Source organism: Callospermophilus lateralis, chromosome 15 (assembly GCF_048772815.1).
Source record: "Callospermophilus lateralis isolate mCalLat2 chromosome 15, mCalLat2.hap1, whole genome shotgun sequence".
In the NCBI taxonomy this organism is placed as follows: domain Eukaryota; kingdom Metazoa; phylum Chordata; class Mammalia; order Rodentia; family Sciuridae; genus Callospermophilus; species Callospermophilus lateralis.
In genome coordinates, this window is record NC_135319.1 from 57,612,179 (window position 1) to 57,629,400 (window position 17,222).

The 17,222-nt window shown below is 40.6% G+C and overlaps 1 protein-coding gene across 1 annotated transcript; it reads left to right on the forward strand.

Moving 5' to 3' along the window:
• The first annotated feature begins 5,735 nt into the window (after positions 1 to 5,735).
• On the forward strand, positions 5,736 to 15,785 carry LOC143381126 (protein IFIT1 homolog B-like). Its single transcript, XM_076834427.1, has 2 exons — positions 5,736 to 5,824; positions 14,284 to 15,785. The coding sequence occupies exons 1-2, from the start codon at positions 5,820 to 5,822 to the stop codon at positions 15,686 to 15,688; spliced, it is 1,410 nt and encodes a 469-aa protein (XP_076690542.1). The 5' UTR covers positions 5,736 to 5,819; the 3' UTR covers positions 15,689 to 15,785.
• Positions 15,786 to 17,222: the final 1,437 nt, after the last annotated feature.

The following is a 17,222-nucleotide window of genomic DNA, read 5'->3' on the forward strand; positions in this document are numbered from 1 at the left end:
TGCAAAAAGTACTAACTCTTACAGTGTGTTTTTTTGGCCACATAACAAAAGAATACATAGGAAAGGAAAGTGTGTGAGGGAAGGGGAGAAGGGGTAAGGCAGGGTAATAGATTTGATGAATAGAATCCAAGTTTGTTATATGTATGGAAATGTTTGTGTATGAAAATGTCATAGAGGAACCCATTATTTTTTCAATTAATATGCACTACAAAATATAATGAAACTTTTTTTAAAAATATATTTTTTAGTTATAGATAGACCTAATATCTTTCTTTTATTTATATTTATGTGGTACTGAGAATAGAACCCAATGCCTCACACATGCCAGGTGAGCATTCTAATTCTGAGCCACAAACCCAGCTCGTGTAAAGGTTTTATTAAAATATTTTGAACAAACCAAGAACTGTAGAACCAACTCACACAGCCCTGGGAGGCCAGAAGCAATGGAAGTAAAACACAGTGATCACATGGCGTAGTATCAACTTCATGGCTCTTTGCAGGACAGACATTGAGAGGATGGCAGCATCAGCATTCTCCACGGGTGGAGTTTTGGTAACGTGATGAAGATCACCTTTGATCACTTGAACAGGACCATGTGAAATCCTGAAATCTTTTCCAATTAACTACAAATATTCAGCAAAATGTTCTAAGATCACCAATTCTTTGAGTGTGTTTGGTTAGAAACTTCACAAAGTATGTATATTCCCTGTTTGGGTGGAAACAGAAAACTGGAGAATCCACTCATGCACCATCACAAGAACCAAAGCAAAGACATTCATGCCAATACCAACACTACCAAAGTCTTTAGAAAAGACAGGAGGTGTTCAGTTCTTGAAGCCATAAAATTGGAAGACTGAGTTACTGAGACATGAAATTGGCCATACACACGCATATTCATATCACATATAAAGAGAACCCTAAGAACATCTTTTAAAATTCTCTCAATTTTCTTTGCTTGACAGTATACATGATGAAATGTTTGGATGAAAGAGCAAATACTAATATTCAAGAAGCAAAGTAGAGTGAGATAAATGAGCCAAAATATGCATGAGATAGAAGATAAACCCATGTGGAGAGGCAGGGTTCCCAGGGAGTTTTAATACACCACAACTTCACTTATTTAACAAGATACACCTATTAAACAGAAAGAGATGGGGTGGGGGGAGAGAAAGAGAGAGAGAGAGGGAGGAACTGAGGGAGAGAGAAAGAGAAAAATTTCTGTGCTTTGTTCTGCAATCATTCTGGAAGTTTCTTTTGTTTTTGTAATTCTGAGGCTGCCTGTGCATTTTGGAATTGGTCACATGAAGAACGATGTTGGTATCAGAGAAGGAGCTATCCACTTGAGAGCAAATACATAGAGATATAAGACAGAATCAGTTGAATAGAAATCCTGAGTACCTGAATTTATAAGATGAGCTCATTAAATTCCATCTTAAAACACACACACAATGTCAAGTTCCTTTTCCTGGTCTTAATTCTGTTCTACAGTTATATAAAATATCACCATTACAAGAAGTCTCCTGAGGGAACAAAGGAAACTACCTGCCATCTCTTGTAAGTTATTGTTTCAGAAAAAGCCTAAACTGTAAAACATTGACATAGGGGGTGGGGCTGGAGCTCAGTGGCTGAGCCCTTGCCTGGCATGTGTGAGGCACTGAGTTCGATCCTCAGCACCACATGGAAATAAAAAAATAAGAAAGGTACATTAACAACTAAGAAATTTTTACAAAAAAAATTTGACATAAAAATTCTGCTGGTACTTGAGTAGTTTGTAGTAAGCCAAATTGTGGTTCAAGGTAGGCAAGTGGTCCCTTGAAGATGTACAAATATGTGTGAAAAATCAGACCATTTACAAAAAAGGTATTGCTGCTGTCTGAGTCCTTTCTTCATAGAGTGATTGGAAGCAATTAAGAATGATCTCAAAAGCTGTGAATATATTTCATAGAGTGGTCAAAACACGGAGTTGCGTATTTCATAAAAGAGGCTGAGGCTAAGAATATCCTTCTGATTAAATAAATTTAGGTGAGAATAAGATGTGTAATTGACAACAATATTCCAGATGTTCAATACCAATTTTAAATATTGAGGATAAATAGCTTTCAGCCTGACTTATGATGAACTAAAAACCCTAAGGAAACTCAAAAATGCAAGAAAGTATCCCCAAGGCCCTGATGGAGCCCAGCTGCACAGCCAAATCCATGCTCTCAGAGTTTCTATTTAACATTGAGTCTGGGGGCCCACTGCACATCCTGACAGGAATTCAATTGATCTTGGACATGGCCTAGTGGGAATTATTTTAAAATATTTTAAAATAATTTTTAATTATTTTAAAATATGGGATTGATGGCTTCAGTGAAGTCTTTACTCTTCACGATCCTAGCATGGAAACATCCTGTTCATCCTTCAAGGACACTGCAGTGCTCCCATTTAACTACCAGTACTCCAAACAACACAGCGACTTCTGCAGTGCATGCTAATTTGTAGGATGTCCAAGAATACAGAAAAGTTCACTGAGGAAAGCAGGGCCACCTAGGGGCTGAATTTGACTCTATCAAGAAATTAACTGTTTTGTGTGTCTGTGGGTGATGCTGGGGTTGTGGGTGCCAGGCAAGACACTGACTGGCATCCCCAGCCCTCTAAATTCTTTTTTATTTTGAAACACTCTATCACTAGGCTGGCCTCAACTTTGTGATGTTCCTGCTTTAGCCTCCCAAGCATCTGGAATTACAGGCATGTACCCTGACACCTAGGAGAAACCAGAATTCAACAGGCAACCATGTCATTATCCCCTATTCTACATGGCCTTTAGCAAACTCATCAGAGACTTTAGACCACAAGTCACAACCTTAAAACAAGTAGGGGAATTTTGTATGGTACACATTCCCAATAGTGTGCAACTGGATGTATGAGGCACTTTAGCAAAAATAACTCGTCTGTCCATATAACAATAATTATTCATATTATGATGTATATTATAAGTATATAATACAATATTATATAATAATAGACATTACAATTGTTATGTACCACTAGAATGGCCATCCTATGTATCAAAAAGAGAATGAAGAGTTCCTTGTCCACTGTGTCTGTAGGGCAACAACACAGAGTAAGGAAGACATTGATATTGACTTTAAAGAAAGGGAAGCGTGGCCAGAGATTGGGTCCCACACCAGTGAACAAGACCAGTTCAGACATACAATAAGCACCAGGGATCCCTGAGACCCTGATCAGAGCCCAAGTGCACAGCCAAATCCATCCTCTCAGAATTCCTTTTTAACATTGAGTCTGGGGGCCCACTGCACATCCAGGCAGGAGTTCCATAGATCTTGGGCAGGGCCTAGTAGGAATTACTTTTAAAACTTCCCTGCACATGACCCTTCTGTGTTATGAGGGTCGAGATCTGCATAGCTATTCGAAATCACTTTTTTTTTTTTTTATTAGCCTAGAGAAAGGAGGTTCACAGAGCTCTGTAGGTTCTCATAACTGTCCAGTGTCTTGCAGAGATGGTCAGGAATTCTGGGAAAACACTCAGAAGCTAGTACTGACATTACATTTCTTCAAGTTTCATTTTCCCCAGCTCCAATTTTCTATCTTATCTCTGCACATGTGCCAGCGCGCGCGCACACACACACACACACACACACACACACAACCTTTTCCTCTTTCCTCTCCCCTTAATGTTTCTCTTCCTGAGTTGCACAAGGGTCTGTTTTGTTTTTTATTTTGAAACACTCTGTCAATAGGCTGGCCTCAACTTTGTGACGCTCCTGCTTTAGCCTCCCAAGCAGCTGGAATTACAGGCATGTACCTGTAAAGACTCACTAAGCAAGATGCTCAATAACAAACCAGCCTCAGCCAGATCTTCACAGAACCAGAACCAATGACATTTCAGAGCAATAACAGGCAAAACACTTCCTCCCAGCTCTGCATGCTATCTAGCACTTTGGGAAATAGACTGTTCTCTACCCATGAGAATTCTAAACACACTATCAAATAACAGATCCTTTCTGATTGATTGATATTTGGCATTTTCTTATAGCCTGAACATCTGATGACTACAGGAGAAAACCTGTCTCACTGATTCAGCAACGTGTACTTATGTCTAGCTTTGCGAAGACCTCCAGGAGGTCCCTGTGGAAGCTGATGAAATTGATGAGGACTGCAGTGGGGGATGAGTTGGCAGGAGGGGTTGAGCAGGACCTGTTTCCATCAGGCAGTGTGTCCAGGGATGCTTTCTAAGAGGAAAACTTCTTGATGCTACCCTTCTTTTGCTTCTGGTTTGAAAAGTAAAAGGAGGTTACTTCTTTAGAGGAAGCATTATTTTTAATTTGGTGACTGAAAAGAATATCAGCAATCACCTTTGCTTGGCGTGCCTCAATGTGCCAAGTAGTTGCTACTAAGATGCTTACTGTTTAAACTCGAAGTCTATGAAAGGGTTGAGGTTGAGTGGGAATTTGCATCAGATGAAGGCATCCATGCTGGAGGAATAGAGGGTTTTCTACCTAAGGAATCCTTTTTTAAAAAAATATTTTTTAGATGTGGATGGACACAATACCTTTATTTTATTTATTTATTTTTATTTGGTGGTGAATATCGAACCCAGTGCCTCATACCATCAGCGTGAAGCAAACATCCTGCCAATGAACCAGAATCCTTGCCCTCAGGAAACGTGTGTGTGTGTGTGTGTGTGTGTGTGTGTGTGTGTGAGAGAGAGAGAGAGAGAGAGAGAGAGAAAGAGAGAGAGAGAGAGAGAGAGAGAGAAATATTTGGTCTTTGTGGGGAATTTTTAATATTTTTCTCTGTGAATGTTTAATAACTTGAGTCTGGGAAATTAACTAACAACACAGAGTGTTAAGGCTGCTATCTGAAATGTCCCCCCAAAATCTCATATTTTGAAAGTTTGATTCCCAGTGCAGCATTGCTCAAAGGTGGCTCTTTCTGCAATTCATGGGATCATGAAGGCTCTGATATCATAAGTGGATTAGTCCACAGATTCATCATTTGAATGAGAAATTAAGAGGCAGTAGAAACTGTAGTGGGCAAGGCCTAGTAGGAGGGAGTGGGTTTTGGATACATAACCTTGGGCACTCTATCTGGTGCTTCTCTCTCTCTCTCTCTCTCTCTCTCTCTCTCTCTCTCTCTCTCTCTCTTCCTCTCTCTCTCTCTCCCCCCACCGCCCCTACCCATGCACCAGTCAGTGCTTCCCATCTGCAGTGTAGTGGGGTCTTCTCCTTCACTATGCCTTTCCACATGATCAGGACACAATACATAGGAACGCAAACCTCTCAAAAATGCAGCACATTTAGGATAAGATTCCTATTCAGAGAATTACATAATTCTGCCATATCTGAACAATCCCTGTTTCCAGATGGGCAAACAGGAAGCTGAGGGGAGGCAGGACTTCTCCAAGTCCACACAGCCATCTTCACAGGTCCTGCTGCCATAGGCTCAGGGGACTGACTCTGCAGTAACTCCCATGTCCTTGACCCCAAGGGTCCTGCAGGCTGAGAGACAGGAATTCACACCTCAGGACAGTCTCTGTCACTAGACTTCTCTTAACCAGTTCTCAAAAGGAAACAAAGAAGGAATCTGCATCTCTGCTTAAGTTTCAGTTTCTCTGAGCAGTAACTTGCCAGTTTCACTTTCTACTTCCAGATTCCACTCTCCTATTGTATGAAGACATGGGCAGATTGCATCATCAGTTGCTTATAAAGCCTTGTCCTGGGTTTCATTAGAATACCTACAGACAGACCACCAGATCTCTGAAAAGCCCACTCGACTGAAAAAACTGTAGAACTGCAACCTCATTCACAGCAACCATGAGGTAAGAAATTCTCTGCTTTTTTTGCCCACAAGTCTAAAGGTTTAGAAGCAAAATTAATCAATACTACCTCAACAGGTTGATTCTCAGGCCTCCTAAACTTTCTATTTGAGTATCTGTTCATAGACTAATATGTGTGTGTGTGTGTGTGTGTGTGTAACATGCAAGTGCATTATAGCCACAGCTAAGCTGTTGTATTAATGTAGGCATTTTCATTTCTGAGGATGAAAATTGAACTTATGTAGGTACATTTATGCAATTCCTGAAGAAGACTAGGACAGAGGAAATGAGTTTTGCAAGAAGAGAGAAAATGATCCCAGAATCAGAAATTCTTTTTCCTCACACTATTTCCCATCTAGGGAAAGGGGATCCGCTTGTCAGGTTAGACATCTCTTTCCCCTCACTCCTCATTTTGGTCGGAAAGGACCCACACAGTAGTGTGAGGTTCAATGGAGCCTCCCAGATGTCTGGGGAGATACTGTGGGGATGGGGTGAGAAGCTCATGGCCTTCTTCTGAAGACTCCTCAGCTCACCTTCTGAGGGGCCAGCTCTGATGAAGCTCTGAGTAGATTGAAGGTGAGCACATCACATTTCCTGGGGCTGCCCATCACCTGCAGGTCCTTGGCATCCACCTGTCCATGGGTCTTGGCTGGAGGTCTCTGCTTAGGAACATCCACATCTTCCTTATCAGAAAGGCCCAATGGGAATTTCTCTATGATCCCAGCTGAATCTTTTTTTTTTTTTAAGATGTTGATGGACTTTTATTTTACTCATTTATTTATATGTGATGCTGAGAATTGAACCCAGGGTCTCACATAAGCCAGGCAAGTGCGCTACCACTGAGCCACAACTCCAGCCCTCTTATGTTTTTTTTTTTTTTTAAAGAGAGAGTGAGAGAGGAGAGAAAGAGAATTTTTTAATATTTATTTTTTAGCTTTTGGCGGACACAACATCTTTGTTTGTATGTGGTGCTGAGGATTGAACCCGGGCCGCACGCATGCCAGAGGTGCACTACCACTTGAGCCACATCCTCAGCCCCCCAGCTGAATCTTGAATCAAGCAACTCCTGAGATCAGCAGATATAATTCTTTAGTTAATATTGACTTGCAAATGTCCCTTCTGGGCAAAACTTGTAAGAGGCAGAATTTCCAGAAACTACAAAACCACAGGTCAACCCTCTGCCAAATATTGACTTGGAATTGATAATTTAAAATGAGAAAGAGTAATAATACCAAAGGATACAAGGTAGCTATCTAATTCTGAATAATTATTCAATGCTAATCTGTTTTCTAAAACTATTTTGTAAATTATTACATTTAACCCTTAAAAGAAAACTATGAGGCAATTATTTATCCTAATTTTACAGAGGTGTTGTCTGACTTAGATAAGCTAGGATCACCCAGTCCATAAGAGGTGGAGCTGAGATATGAATAAGACACTGTATTAAACTGTTAAGCCAATTTCTCTAAAAGAGTTACAGTGTGGTTTCCTGACATCATTTCAGATGCCATCCTAATCAGTTGTTCCGTTTTAATGGTTTAATGTGAATTTCAATATGTGCCAGACAAAATGTGTATAAAATAGCACTAGGATAAAATTTGCTATTTTAACTTTTCAGAGTCTAAAATTTACTGATATTTATCATCTTCCTTGTTTTTCTCCCCACCCACTGGTTGAGCTTCAGTGTCTCTGAATCTCCCCAATTCCTGTTCTCCCTGCAAGGAGTCTTGCTGTCTTTTCTCTGGGATCTGTTAGTGAGAACTTGCTTCTGTTATTTCCCCTGCGTCTTGGAGTGGCTGCCTCTGTGTCTCTCCTGATGGACATGTCTGCAGTAGAGAGTGGTTACTTTGTTGTGAAGAAGGTAGAGAAGGTCCAACAGAAGCCACTGGATGGTTTTCCAGTATAAAGAGGTTTGCTGTGAGGGGACAGGGGACACCTGGTCATAGGTCAGACACACAGGTATTGGGCTATACACCAGGATGAAGAAGTAGCCACTGAAGGCACACTGCAGATATCCAGGAACAAATACCATGAAGTTACATCAGAGCAGGACAAGAGTTTACAATCACACTCAGGAGAAATCTCAAAACCAAAGAAGAAGAAGAAAAAAAAAGTTGAACACTACAATGTCCTTTTGTCCTGTGTTCCTTCATCTGCGATAAATTTGCTTTTTTGGAGTGGGCAGCACTGAGCATTGAACCCAGGACCTCTCTCAGGTGAGGCAAGCACTCTACCATAGAACTACATTCCTAGCCCTTTTTCACACTGTATTGTGATAAGGGCTCTCACTAAGTTGCCCAGGGTAGCCTCAGACTTGCAGTCCCCTTGCCTCAGCCTCCTGATAAGCTGGATTACAGGCACATACACACCTATACTTGGGGACCATCATGATTTAAAGGCTCTTCCCTATTGCAACATGTAACAGCCTTTGTTGCTTTCCATGGCTGAATAATATCCAGTTGTGTGTATCCATTTATCAATTCATGAACATTTGTGCAGTTGTCACCTTTGGCTATAGACAGTGCTGCAATAAACATCCATGCACAAATGTTGCTTTCAAACCTGTTTCCAATTGTTTTGAGCATCAACGTATGCTAAAGATACACTCATTTCAGATAATGATTGCAAATATCTTCTATCATTCTGGGAGCTCTTTTCTCACTCTGTTGATGGTGGCCTTTGATGCACAAATTTCTTCATTTTGGTCAAGTCCAACTCATCTCTTTTTCTGTTGTTTCCTGTGGTTTGGTTGTCACAGCCAAGAAAGCATTGCCAAATGCAATGTCAAGAAGCTTTTCCCTTATATTTTCCTCTGCAAGTTTTATTGTTTTAGTCTCACATTTAGGTTTTTAATTCATTTTGAGTCATTTAGTATACTAAATAAGGTAGAGGTCCAACTCACTGTTGTACAAATGGTGTTCTAGTTTTTCCACAACATTAGTTGTAAAGACTGTCATTTATCCCAGTGAGTGGACTTGACATGCTTGTCAAAGTTGCTTCATCAATGTTCTGAACTGAATTCCCAAATCACAAGCTCAAATCTCTAAATATTAGCTTTAATGTGACAGTCTATTAGATAGGGTCTAGAAGGAGGTAGCAAAGATTAAGGGGAAACATAGGATGAGGCTTTACTTCTCTAGAGCCAATGTCATTATAAGGAGGTAAAGAGATACTTAAGTTGTCTGCATCCATGGGCCAGGGAGGGATGGCCAAGTGAAGTACAAAGAAAGTAGCCACTGGGCTGGGGTTTTGGCTCAGTGGTAGAGCGCTTGCCTAGCATGTGTGAGAGTTCAATTTTCAGCACCACATGTGAGTAAACAAAATAAAGGTATTGTGTCCACCTACAACTAAAAAATATTTAAAAAATAAATAATTCAAGTGGCCATCTCTAAGTCAGTGTCCTCCTATAAAGAGCCCTTGCTAGGTACCATAGGCACACACTTTTACTTGCAATTCTAGCATCCAGAACACTGAGAAGAGTTCTACCACCACATGCTTTGTTATTATGCCAGCTTGGGCTGACTAATGTAATTCTACAGACAAGAGTTTATTTCCAGGGTCTCTCTTTTCTTGGTCTTTGTGTTTCTTATGTCTTTCATGTGGTCATTATGCCACACCATAACGTTTGGATTTCTATAGCTTTGTATTCACCTCTGAAATCAGAAAGTGTGAGAGGTCCAGCTTTGTTCTTTGATCTCAAGATTATTTTGGCTATCTCAGTGCCTTTGTGTAATGGTTAATCTGCATTGCCAACTTGATTGTGTTAAGATTATAGGTGTGTCTATCAGGGTATGTCTATGAATGATTGGCATGTGCAATAGCCTACCCAAATGGAGAACCTCCCTAAGTATGGGAAAAGCCAACCAATAGGATGATGGCTTAAATGGAATAAAATTTGGAAGAACAAAGAAGCAGCCGCAGATGGAAGCTGGATTCTTCCTGAAAGTCTTCTTGATTGGTGCTACCATATCTGAGGATATCAGACTCTCTCTTCTTTACTTTTCTAAAACAGACTCTGACAATGATTATCCAGAAGACTTAGGGCTCAGACTAGAGTAGCACCATTGATCCCTCTTGTTCTGAGGCTTCAGCCTCTTGGACTACACAGCTACTGGTTTTCCCAGCTCTCCAGCCTGCAGATGGCCATTGTGGACTATTCAGCTTCTGGTTGCATAAGCCAACCTAATAAGTCCCCTTTTTATAATTATACTTCCTGTTGATTCTGTTCCAGAGAACCCTGACTAATAATATACTGAGACACCATATGAATTTTAGGATGAAATTTTCTACTCCTGAAAGAAACTTTCAGTGGAACGTTGGTAGGGATTGCCCTGAATCTGTAGCTCATTTTGGGCAGTAATGACAACTAGCAATATTAAGCATCTGGCCTATGAACTTGGGATGTCTTTCACTTTTTCTTGTGTCTTCTGTCTTTCAAAAATAGCTTGCAGTGCTCAGTGTAGTCTCCTTTTCCTCCTTGATTGAGTTTATTCTTAAGCACTTCATTCTTCTCCTTGCTATTGTAAATAGGATTGTTTTCTTTATCTCTTTTGAATTGTTCATTGTGTTTAGAAACACAACTGAGTTTTGCATACTGATTTTGCATTCTACTCCTGTGCTTCATTTGTCTAGTAGTTGTAACAGTTCTTGTATGGTCTCTTGAGACTCTTGTACATATAATTTATGCTAATTGGCAAAGGGAAAAGCCAGAATCCTTACCTTGTTCCAGATGCTAGAAAAAAAGATTTCATTGTTTATTTTTTTAAATTGATTTTATTTTGTTAAATACATGACAGTGGAATGCATTACAATTCTTATTACACATATAGTGCACAATTTTTCTTATCTATGTATATAAAGTGTGTTCATGCCAATTCATATCTTTATACGTGTACTTTGTATTTTTTGCATTACAATAATTATTACACATATATACCACAATTTTTAAAATCTCTGTATATTACGTATGTTGACACCCAATTTGTGTCTTCATACCTATATTTTGGATAATAATGTCCATCACATTCTACCTTCCTTGCTAATCCCCTACCTTCTCCCTTTCCCTCCCACCCCTCTTTCTGAGAATTCATCTATTCTTCCCATGCTCCCCCTCTATTCTAGAATTCCTCCTATCCCCCCCCCCTACTTCACTATGAATCAGCCTCCTTATATCAGAGGAAAAAATTAGCTTTTGTTTTTTTGGGATTGGCTAACTTCACTTAGCATTACTTTCTCCAATGCCATCCATTTTCCTGCAAATGCCATGATTTTATTCTCTTTTATTGTTGAGTAAAATTCTATTGTGTATATATGCCACATTTTTTTTTATCCATTCATCCACTGAAGGGCACCTAGGTGAACTCCACAGTTTAGCTATTGTGAATTGTGCTGTTATAAACATTGATGTGGCTCTGTCCCTGTAGTATGCTGTTTTTAAGTCCTTTGGGTATAATCTGAGGAGAGGGATTGCTGGGTCAAATGGTGGTTCCATTCCCAGATTTCCAAGGAATCTCCATACTGCTTTCCATATTGGCTGCGCCAATTTGCAGTCCCACCAACAATGTATGAGTGTGCCTTTTTCCCCACATCCTCGCCAACACTTATTGCTGTTTGTCTTCATAATAGCTGCCATTCTGACTGGAGTGAGATGATATCTTTCATTATTTCTTCATTGAGGTTGATACTAGCTGTGGACTTTTCATATATAACCTTTATTGGGTTAGGACATTTCCTTCTGTTATCCTGACAGGGAGATAAATGTTGTTGATGGGTTTTCTGCAAACTGATTCTTTTTTTCTGTGACTCTGATAATGATCATTTACGCTTATGGTTTTTATGTGTTGAACTACCCTGTTGTATAACATTCTCCACTTACCTGACATTTTTTACATTACAAATTAACAGTTGTAAAGAGCAAAATTTTAGTTACCCAGGGCAATGAATTTCTGAGGAATGTAGCAGAGGCGTCCACTGGTAGGACTCTAAGGGGTACATGAGGTGATGATGTAGTGTATCTTTATCTGCATCAGTGTGGTGCTTTCAGAGGTTTATTTTGTGAAAGAATGGTAGAGCTGTACACCTGTTGTGGTAACCAAAGCAATTAGCTTGAGTTGATACAGTACTATAGCTGAAAAAGTTATAATTACTGGAGAAATTGGATATAAGAAACACTGGATCTCATCACAACTATCTTTTATTTTATATTTATTTCAAAGTAAAAAGTTAAGGGGGAAAAAAAAGCCAGGCTCACAGTTTCTTTTCTGTAATTCCAAGCTATCAGGAAGCTATGCCAAGAGGAACCCAGTCTGGGCATTTTAGTAAGACCTTCTATCAAAATAAAATACAAAGGGCTAGGGATGTAGTTTAGTGGTAGAACTATTGCCTAGGATGTATGAGGACTTGTGTTCATTTCTCGGGGGGAGGAAAAGCCTTTGTCTCATATTATTCTCAGTTCAATGGTCTTCATTGGTTGTATTTACACACTATAGAGTCCCGAAATCAATAATGTTCACTAAAGTTATGCATTTCTAATCAGTCTCTCTTATTTTTTACTAACAGTTAAATAAAACCCTTTTACACAGCATGTGATATGGAGTGTGCTTTCCATAAGTAGGTAAAAAAGTTAAAAGTTCCCAAAGGCCAGGGTGTCAAGTGCCATTGTTATCATAATGTTACTAATGTGATTCTAAAAAATGGAACAATGACTTGCTTAGAATGTGCTGGAACAATGCTATGAAGCCAAGCAAACTACAATCACTATTCATGCATAACTAAAGATCTAAATACATTGATGTGGCTGCATCACTCTAATATGCTGATTTTAAGTCCTTTGCGTGTAAACGGAGGAGTGGGATAGCTGGGTCAAATGGTGGTCCCATGCCACGTTTTCTGAGGAATCTCCACACTGCTTTCCATAAAGGTTGCAGCTATTTGCAGTCCCTCCAGCAATGTATGAGTGTGCCTGTTCCCCACATCCTCACCAACATTTATATTTGCTTGTATTCTTGAAGATTGCCATTCTGACTGGGGTGAGATGAAATCTTAGAGTAGTTTTGATTTGCATTTCTCTAATTGCTAAGGATGTTAAACATCTTTTCATATATTTGTGGATCAATTGTACTTCTTCTGTGAAGTGTCTGTTCAGTTCCTTAGTCCATTTATTGATTGGGTTATTTGGTTTTTGGTGTTAGAGTATTTGAGTTATTGATATATCCTGGAGATATATCAGAGGTGCATGTGGTTAAGATTTTCTCCCTTTCTGTTCGCTCTCTCTTCACATTATCATTTTTTTTTTTTTTTTGCTGAGAAGAAGCATTTTAGTTTGAATCCCATCCCATCCATTGATTATGTTTTAACTTGTTCAAATTAGTTATACATGATACAACAATGTATTTTGTTTCATTCTACACAAATGGAGCATACCTTTTACTTTCTCTGGTTATATACAATGTAGAGTCACACCACATGTGCAGTCATACATGTACCGAGGGTAATGATGTTCATCTCATTCCACCATCGTTCCTGCACCCATGTCCCCTCCCCTTCCCTCTTTCCACTTTGTGCAATCAATGTTCCTCCATTCTCCACCTGCCCCCCCCCTTATGTATCAGTATCCACTTATCAGACAGTACATTCAGCCTTTGGGTTTTGGGGATTGGATTACTTTCCTTTGTATGATATTCTCCAGCTCCTTCCATTTACCTGCAAATGCCATAATTTTATTCTCTTTTAACGCTGAGTAATTTTACATTGTGTATATATACCACAGTTTCTTTATCCATTCATCTGTTGAAGGGTATCTAGCTTGGTTCCACAGTTTAACTATTGTGAATTGAGCTGCTATGAACAATAATGTAGTTGTGTCACTGTAGTATGCTGATTTTAAGTTCTTTGGCTATAGACTGAGGAGTGGGGTAGCTGGATCAAATGGTGATTGCATTCCCAATTTTCTAAGGAATCTCCATATTGCTTTCACAGTAGTTGCACCAATTTGCAGTGCCACCAGAGTGTATGAGTGTACCTTTATTTTCCCACATCTTTGCCAACATTTATTATTGCTTGTATTCTTGATAATTGCCATTCTGACAGTGTAAGATGAAATTTTAGAGGAGTTTTGATTTGCCTTTCTGTAAATATTAAATGGGGTGGGAAAAATAAGGGGTAGGAAGGATAGTAGAATGAATCAATATTATTACCCTATGTACACACATTAACTCTAAGACTGGCAGGATTCTACACCATGTACAACCAGAAGAATGACAAATTATATTCCATTATATATGATGTATCAAAGTGCATTCTACTGACATGTATAATTAATTAAAACATTTTTAAAGTTATTTTTTAAATCTGAAAACAGGTGAAACTTTCAGTTTGCACTAATATTGCAGTTGGGTGTTTCACTGGGGTTTTCCTTATGGCTGTTCCTCACCTAACAGGTAAAATCCACTTTTGTTTCACAGTGAGAATGCACATGATCATGGGATCCAGGACAAGCTGGGGCAGTTGAGATGTCACTTCACGTGGGGCCTGGAAATTGAAGACAATGCAATACCGGATTTAGAAAGCAGGGTCATGGAAGAGATTGAGTTCCTAGACACCAGAAACAATGTGGGGATTCACAACCTCCTGGCCTATGTGAAGCACCTGAAAGGCCAGGATGAGGAGGCCCTGCAGAGCTTGAGAGAAGCTGAAGACTTGGTCCAGAGGGAGCCTGCAGACCAGGTGGACGTGAGGAGCCTGGTGACCTGGGGCAACTGTGCCTGGGTGTATCACCACATGGGCAGATTGGCAGAAGCCCAAACTTACCTGGACAAGGTGGAGGACACTTGCAAAAAGTTTGCAAGTCCCTCCCGCTACAGGCTGGATTTTCCTGAGATGGAGTGTGAGGAAGGATGGGCCTTGGTGAAGTGTGGAGGGCAGTATTATGAGCGGGCCAAGGCCTGCTTTGAAAGGGCTCTGAGAGTGGAGCCTGAAAACCCTGAATTCAGCCTGGGGTTCGCCATCTCCTCCTACCGTCTGGATTACGATGATGAAAACGTAATTTCTCTAGAGCCCCTGAGGAGAGCTGTCAGGCTAAACCCAGAAGATGCATATGTTAAGGTTCTCCTTGCCCTGAAGCTTCAGGATGTAGGACAGGAAGTGGAGGGAGAAGGCTACATTGAGGAAGCTCTGAACAGCACATCCTCCCAGCCCTATGTCTTTCAATATGCAAGCAAATTTTACCGAAAAAAGGGCTGTGTGGATAAAGCTATTGAGCTCCTTAAGACAGCTTTAGAGGCTAGACCGGACTCTGGCTACCTGCATCACCACTTAGGGCTTTGCTACAGGACAAAACTGTTTCAAGTAAAGAATGGGAGAAATATGAACCCTAGAAGGCAGGAAAGAGAAAATGTGCACAGATGGGTTCAATTGGCTATAAAAGAATTCCAAGAGACTATAAGACTAAGGCCAAGATTTGAGATGGCTTACGTTCACATGGCTGAAGTGTACGCAGAAAGAGGCCAGTGCAGAGAGGCAGAGAGAAATTTTCAGAAAGCATTATGCATGGATAACCTTGCTGACCACATACAGCAAGACATTCATTACCGCTATGGCCGTTTCCAACAATTTCACATGAGATCTGAAGACAAAGCAATCACCCACTATTTAAAAGGTCTAAAGATAGAAGAAATGTCCTTTGCCAGGAAAAAACTTATAAGTGCCTTAGAAAAACTGGCTAAAAGGCGTGTGAACCAGAATGTGAGTGTTGTGGAGAGTGTCAGCCTCCAGGGGCTCAGCCATGAATTAAAAGGGGAAATGAAAGAAGCCCTGCTGTGCTATGAGAGGGCTCTGAGGCTCACTGATCAGCTGAACCCTGTGTTTTGAGGAAGGGGCCCCACCCCCCATTTCATCTACTCACAACTGAATAGAACAACCAGCTTCCCTGCTTGCTGCCTCCCAAAATGTATAACTGATGAAATAAAAAAGTAGATCGGGCAGCACATGCCCTCTCCCCTGCCTGCCTGCTCCTGCCTTCTCCCTGCTGCCTTAGTGCCTAGGCCAGTCTGCCATGCGACCAGCTCAAGCTTCATAAAAGAAGGTTCCATGCACAAGAATTTGCTAGTGCATTTTAATTAACGAAACAGACTCATTACCTTTAAACCCCAGCTCCAAGATGGCTTCTCCTAGCTCCTGCCTCCAGCCTCCTAATGTGGTGGCAAGTTTTGCAGAATAGACTAGTGAGAGAGATGGGGGGGGGGGGGGCACGCCAGGGAGTGAGCTTTTATTGGGGAACAAAAAATTCAAGGGAAAATCCCATCCAATGAAGGTTAAGCGGGGCAGCATCCCAAGGTCAGGGCCAGCAATTGGGTCTTCAGGTCAGTGGCCAGGCAGCCTCTGCACGGACAAGCCCTCGTACATGGGAAAGGGTATGGGATGGCTTTAACACCGCTGTGTCCAAGCGCCTCTCACCCAGCCAGGGAGGTAACTCAAATCACCTGCGAGGATGACCTCAACAGGCCAGGAGCATCCATCCTCTCTCCAGGCATCCCTGCACTCATTGGCCCTGGATGAAAATCCTGTTTGACACCAAGGAGCTGCTGGATCCACCAGGATCCTTTTCCTAATGACTATGTCTTGGAAATGAACTGCTTCCTCCTTCAGTGAGGCTGTCGTCCTGAACCAAGGAGAACTCAACAGAAAGGGGTTCTTTTTTATGTGGCCAGATACCCTGAGGCACTTCAAAATCCAAGAGCAAGATAACTTTTCCTCCTCTAAAATCATTCATGTCAGGTCTTTTGGTTACATCAATGAAAAAGCTGATGAAAACGCATCGCTGGAAATTTGCTCAAGCTAACAAGTCTTTTGATGTTTTAGGGAAATACAAAGAAGAAGAAAAACAAATCTTGTGTGAAATGTGCCAGTTGAAAATGACATAAAGAGGTTTCTATAGTTTTTAGGTGGTGTGTGATATACGCTTTGTTTTTCATCTGACCTGAAATGTTCATTAAAATTTGCCAAAAGTACAAACTCTTCCAGTGTGTTTTGTTGGCCACATAATATTAGGACACATGTGAAAAAAAAGTGTGTAAGGGAAGGGGAGAAGGGATAAGGCAGGGTTATAGATTTGGTGGATATAATCAAAGTTTGTTAGATATGTGTATGAAATGTCACAGGGGAACCCATTACTTTGTACAATTAATATGCTGTAATAAATATAATGAAATGTTTTTATTAAAAGTTTTGTGATGAAATGGAGAACTGTGGAACCAACTCACACATCCCTGGGAGTCCGAAGCAAAGGAAGTGAAAAAGGGTGTGCATGTGGCGTAGTATCAACGTCATGGCTCTTTGCACAACAGACATTGAAAGGTTGGCAGCATCAGCATTCTCCACGGGTGGAGTTTTGGATAAACTTGCT